Source organism: Haplochromis burtoni, unplaced genomic scaffold (genome assembly GCF_018398535.1).
Source record: "Haplochromis burtoni strain Fernald_Lab_line unplaced genomic scaffold, NCSU_Asbu1 Contig_185, whole genome shotgun sequence".
NCBI classification, from domain to species: domain Eukaryota; kingdom Metazoa; phylum Chordata; class Actinopteri; order Cichliformes; family Cichlidae; genus Haplochromis; species Haplochromis burtoni.
The window spans coordinates 1244955-1251674 of record NW_024582546.1 but is presented as its reverse complement, the minus strand read 5'-3'; the positions used below and the strand labels follow the sequence as shown (position 1 = coordinate 1251674).

The 6720-nt window shown below is 41.3% G+C and overlaps 1 protein-coding gene across 1 annotated transcript; it reads right to left on the bottom strand.

The window, feature by feature from the left end:
• Window positions 1–2368: 2368 nt before the first annotated feature.
• LOC121815340 (zinc finger BED domain-containing protein 5-like) lies at window positions 2369–4006 on the bottom strand (the record flags this gene model as incomplete). Its single annotated transcript, XM_042225852.1, is given in 1 exon segment — window positions 2369–4006. A coding segment is annotated over 1 exon segment (1314 nt), but the record flags the coding sequence as incomplete, so codon positions are not given.
• Between the last annotated feature and the right edge of the window lie 2714 nt (window positions 4007–6720).

Here is a 6720-nt window from a genome sequence, read left to right as displayed (position 1 = left end):
GCGTTCTCCCTCATGCTGCGTGGATTCCCTGTGTCTCTCTGCGATGTTAGTTTACTTTTCCCAGTTTAGTTTTGTATTTCCTATGTTCTGCCATTCCAGCATTAAAGCTGTGATTTTGAGTTCATCCCCGTGTCTGTGAGTTTTGCGTTTGGGTCCTCCTCCCGCCTGCCACACAGCGAATCATGACAGACAGCCTCAACATGGCATTTAATCTGTTATTAGACTCAATTGGTTTCTCTCAAAATGTAAAAGAACCCACCCACCACTTTAATCACACTCTAGATCTTGTTTTAACATATGGCATAGAAACTGAACATTTAACAGTGTTTCCTGAAAACCCTCTCCTGTCTGATCATTTCCTGATAACATTTACATTTACAATAATTGATTACACAGCAGTGGAGAGTAGACTTTATCACAGTAGATGTCTTTCTGAAAGCGCTGTAACTAAGTTTAAGAATATAATCCACCCACTGTTATCATCTTCAATGCCCTGTACCAACACAGAGCAGAGCAGCTATCTGAACGCTACTCCAACAGAGGTCGATTAGTTAATAATTTCACCTCCTCACTGACGTACGACTCTGGATACTGTAGCTCCTGTGAAAACTAAGGCCTCAAATCAGAAGTACCTGACTCCGTGGTATAATTCTCAAACACGTAGCCTAAAGCAGATGACTCGTAAGCTGGAGAGGAAATGGCGTGTCACAAATTTAGAGGATCATCATTTAGCCTGGAGAAATAGTTTGCTGCTTTATAAGAAAGCCCTCCGCAAAGCCAGAACATCTTACTATTCATCACTGATTGAAGAAAATAAGAACAACCCCGGTTTCTCTTTAGCACTGTAGAGCCAACATCCCTTTAACGTTAACTAGTAATGACTTCATGAACTTCTTCACAAATAAAATTTTAATCATTAGAGAAAAAATTACCAATAATCATCCCACAGATGTAATATTATCTACAGCTACTCTTAGTACCATTGATGTTAAGTTAGACTCTTTTTCTCCAATTGATCTTTCTGAGTTAACTTCAATAATTACTTCCTCCAAACCATCAACGTGTCTTTTAGACCCCATTCCTACAAAACTGCTCAAAGAAGTCCTGCCATTAATTAATCTTCGATCTTAAATATGATCAACCTATCTCTAATGATCGGCTATGTACCACAGGCCTTCAAGCTGGCTGTAGTTAAACCTTTACTCAAAAAGCCATCTCTAGACCCAGCAGTCTTAGCTAATTATAGGCCAATCTCCAACCTTCCTTTATATCAAACATCCTTGAAAGAGTAGTTGTCAAACAGCTAACAGATCATCTGCAGAGGTTTATTTGAAGAGTTTCAGTCAGGTTTCAGAGCTCAGCACAGAAACAGCTTTAGTGAAGGTTACAAATGATCTTCTTATGGCCTCTGACAGTGGACTCATCTCTGTGCTTGTCCTGCTAGACCTCAGTGCAGCGTTCGATACTGTCGACCATAATATCCTATTAGAGCGATTAGAACATGCTGTAGGTATTACAGGTACTGCCTGCAGTGGTTTGTATCATATCTATCTAATAGACTCCAGTTTGTGCATGTAAATGGAGAGTCCTCTTCACACACTGAGGTTAATTATGGAGTTCCACAGGGTTCAGTGCTAGGACCAATTCTGTTTACATTATACATGCTTCCCTTAGGCAGCATCATTAGAAGACATAGCATACATTTTCACTGCTATGCAGATGACACCCAGCTCTATCTGTCCATGAAGCCAGATAACACACACCAATGAGTTAAACTGCAGGAATGTCTTAAAGACATAAAGACCTGGATGGCCGCTAACTTTCTGCTTCTTAATTCAGATAAAACTGAGGTTATTGTACTCGGCCCTGAAAATCTTAGAAATATGGTATCTAACCAGATTCTTACTCTGGATGGCATTACCTTGGCCTCCAGTAACCTGTGAGGAACCTTGGAGTCATTTTTGACCAGGACATGTCCTTCAAGCACATATTAAACAAATATGTAAGACTGCTTTCTTCCATTTGCGCAACATCTCTAAAATTAGAAATATCCTGTCTCAGAGTGACGCTGAAAAACTAGTTCATGCATTTATTACTTCCAGGCTGGACACTGTAATTCATTATTATCAGGATGTCCAAAAAACTCGCTGAAAAGCCTTCAGCTATCCAAAATGCTGCAGCAAGAGTCCTGACAGGGACTAGAAAGAGAGAGCAGATTTCTCCTGTTTTGGCTTCCTGTTAAATCCAGAATTCAAAATCCTGCTCCTCACATACAAGGTCTTAAATAATCAGGCCCCATCTTATCTTAATGACCTTGTAGTACCATATCACCCTATTAGAGCACTTCGCTCTTGCTCTGCAGGCCTACTTATTGTTCCTAGAGCAGTGCTTCCCAAACTTTTTCCAGCCACGTACCCCTTGAGACATGTCACCCTCAGCCGCATACCCCCTACTACGAACGACTCTTAATTAGTGTCTATAAATACATTGCAATATCGCATGCATAAAAATAAATACTGCACAGTCGATTATTTCTCACCACCAAATGAATTTATCAATATTTTTTAGTAATGACAGAGTTTTAATAACAAACTTTACTACTTAATACTAGCAGTGTATCAAAGGATTTATTAGAATTCACTTTTTTGTCGAGAGCATAAAGGCCATGAACTTTCATTAAACAGAACTTTATTTAATGTGATGGATGTGCTTGAGCAGAGGCACACAGCTCTTCAATGTTTGGCTCAATTTGGGAAAGGCTGAGTCTTAAATCGTTTTCCACACAAAGTCTTGCTCTGTATTTTGTTTTCATGTTTGTTAAAGCAGAAAATCCCCTTTCGCATAAGTATGTGGTGGCGAAAGGCATCAGAGTCTTGACAGCGCGCTTAGCCAGCGCGGGCTGTTCAGTGCGCAGCCCTATCCAGAAATCCGCCAGGTTCTTTTGAGCGTGTTCAACTTTTAGAGATCCATCTGTGGCAATTTCAATTAGGCTCTCCTGGTCAGACGGTGATAACGAAGTAGGCACAGCGGTGAACGGGTGACGTATCCAATCATTTGAGCCGTCCGTCTCTGGGAAGTATCGGCGTAACTGCACCGCCAGCTCCTCAAGGTGCACGTTACATTCGCGCTTTACACTTTTAGATAGTGTGAGATCATTAGAGCACAGAAAATCATGCAGCACAGGAAAGACTTCAGTGTTGTTTGTATCCAAGCAGTTCTTCCAAAGGTTTAACTTCTTTATCATGGCCTCAACTTTATCTTGAACATTGAATATAGTTGCAGAAACGCCTTGTAATCCGAGATTGAGCTCGTTCAGACGAGAAAATATATCACACAGATAAGCCAGGCAGGTAAGGTACTCTTCATCATGCAAATGTTCAGACAGCTCAAAGGGATGGTTACTGAAGAAAACTTTAAGTTCATCCCTCAACTCAAAGAAACGGGTCAGCACTTTCCCTCTAGATAGCCAGCGAACCTCTGTGTGGAGTAATAATGTCTCATGCTCGCTGCCCATCTCATTGCACAACGCAGCAAATAAGCGGGAGTTCAGCGGCCTGGCTTTCACAAAGTTAACCATTTTTACACTCGTGTCCAAAACATGTTTCAAACGGACAGGTATTCCCTTTGCAGCAAGAGCCTCTCGGTGGATGCTGCAGTGTACCCAGGAGGCATCTGGCGCGACTGCTTGCACACGCGAAACCACACCTCCGTGTCTCCCAGTCATGGCCCGTGCGCCATCAGTACAGATGCCAACACATCTGTCCCACACGAGTCCATGTGTGTTCATGAATGTGTCCAGCTTTTGAAAAATATCTGCGGCAGTTGTCCTTTGTTCCAGTGGTTTACAGAACAGCATGTCCTCCTTGATGGTTCCTTCATGAATGTAGCGCACATATACGAGAAGATGCGCCAGGCCAGCCACATCCGTGGACTCATCTAGCTGTATTGCATAACATTCACTGTGGCGTATGCGCAGAAGTAGCTGCTGTAAAACATTTTCTGACATTGCATTGATGCGCCGTGAGACAGTATTGTTTGATGATGGAATGGACTGTATCGTCTTTTTTGCCTTTTCCCCCAACATTGTCCCTACCATATCTAAAGCAGCAGGGAGAATGAGGTCCTCCACAATAGTGTGGGGTTTGTTGTTTTTAGCCACTCTGTAACTGACCATGTACGATGCTTGTAGTCTGTTTTTATTCATAAGATCTGGCACCTGAATGCAGGTTTTACTTGTTGAAAGTGATTTTAGCTGTCGCTCAAAATATTCCCTTGGTTTATTTTTCAAATGGGGATGATTTGTCTCTAAATGTCTGCGCAAAAGTGAAGGTTTCATTGAGTTCTGAGACAATACTTTTGCACAAATAACACACTGTGGCGGGGAAATCCACCAATATTTATACACGTAAACCCCAGCGAAATATAATTGTCATCATATTTGCGCTTCTTTGATGAGGTTGTGTTACAGTCCGAGCTGTCATGCTTTCTCCCACTTTGACGCTCTGCATCAGACACTTCATCACTTTCCACATGGCTGGCTCCAGCTATGTTAGCCACTTGGCTAGTAACCACAGATACATCCCTGCTAGCACTGCTAGCATCCAAATCTGACGAACACATTGTTGTTGAACAATCACCTGTGCGGTCACTGGAAAATGCATCTTCAGATATGAGCTTATTGGTTGTTGTGGCCGGTGTCTCTGTGGTAGGGCCTTTTTTTCTTGTTAACCACTTGTCCATTTTCGCGCTGCACTGAATGCTTGGAGGCAACTTCAACTGTTAGGTGTCAGTCATTTGGGCAAATCACGCCCATGTATTTTGTCAGAGCTATTTTTTTGCTGAACACCAGAGGGTGGTATATAGTCATGTATTTGACAGGCAAATAAAACTGCATTAGCGCAAATTTCGGCTTTTAAAACTTTTGATCCCCACTCCAACCCCAACCCACGCGTACCCCCTACAGCCACTTGCGTACCCCCGAGGGTACGCGTACGGTAGTTTGGGAACTACTGTCCTAGAGTATTTAAAAGTAGAATGGGAGGGAGAGCCTTCAGTTTTCAGGCCCCTCTTCTGTGGAACCAGCTTCCAGTTTGGATTCGGGAGACAGACACTATCTCTACTTTCAAGATTAGGCTTCAAACTTTCCTTTTTGCTAAAGCATATAGTTAGGGCTGGACCAGGTGACCCTGAATCCTCCCTTAGTTATGCTGCAATAGAGTAGGCTGCCGGGGGATTCCCATGATGCATTGAGTTTTTCCTTTCCAGTCACCTTTCTCACTCACTATGTATTAACAGACCTCTCTGCATTGAATCATATCTGTTATTAACCTCTGTCTCTCTTCCACAGCATGTCTTTATCCTGTCTTCCTTCTCTCACCCCAACCGCTATTTATTTATGAGTGAAGTATGTATGTGTATATATGTATATATTGTACTATTCTTAGTTAGCGTATTGTCTGTCTTGTTAATGTTGGTTTATAATGGAGCACTGTAACAAAAAATAATTTCCCCCAGGGATCAATAAAGTATTCTGATTCTGATTTTTAGCCAGTTGCCTAGATTTCATGTCTAATTGCAATGCAGGCTACAGTGTTGGCTGGATTTGGTGCAGGAAATCCTTTCTTAGTGTCCTTTGATATAAAATACCTGGATGTTAGGCAAGGATAAGTCACTCCATAATATGGCCCGTGCCCCGGAAAGTACAGGGTACTTAAGATGTAAGATGGAAAATATTGTTTGATTTTCTGGAAATTTACCATGAAATAACCCAGTACATAAAACTACTGTTGCTGTACTTAATTTTACTTACAGTGCAATTATTCTATTGTTTGGTGTACAAAAGCAACTACCTGTAATTACAGGTACCTGTGGTCTTACAGTGTAATTATTTTATTGCTTCCTTCAAAAACCTCAATTGTTACACAAAATTACATGAAATTTACAGGCTACTTTTGTCTTAGTTGTGGGTCCAACAGTGTAGTTGTTTCATTGTTTCACAGATCTTGCATAATACGCCTCGCATTCCAGAAAGTACGTTGTACTTGTTGAGCCTTAATGGTGGGTCTTACAGTGTGATTGTTTCATTGTCTCCTGCAAAAACCTGACTCGCTGCCTGCAGAATGTGCGTAAGAACTCTTGCCTTATTTGCAGGTCATGTTATAAAGTGTTACTGGAATCTGTATTAATGCATGCTGTATCCTCCTCTCTGCAGCTCTGCAGCTTTTTGTGAAAACAGTCTTTAAGGGCATTTGTAGTTCCATTTGCTATTATGACATTGATATCAGGTGTCAGGAGGCAAGTTAGGCTGATCCATAATCTGCTTCTCTGCTTATCTGCTGGGTGTTCTAAGATGAGAGTTTTATCAACATACTATTTTAGGCAGGTTTATAAAGTGAGAACAGCGGCACCCTGCAAGAAATTCTTATGAACTCAGGCACATTTGATTTTTTTGTGTTTATATCTACACAGCCAGTAATCCTGCTCCGTATTCAAATAATAAATAATATTACTAAATAATATTATTGTTGTGCTGGTCATTTGTGTTTCTTGGGATAACACTGAAGAAAAACAAATAGGTTATGATGTGTTGTATGTATATGTATGTATGTATGTATGTATATATATATATATATATATATATATAAAAAAACACCCAGCACGCCCCTGCGGGCGGTTTATCCTTCAAGCTCGGGTCCTCTACCAGAGGCCTGGGAGCTTGAG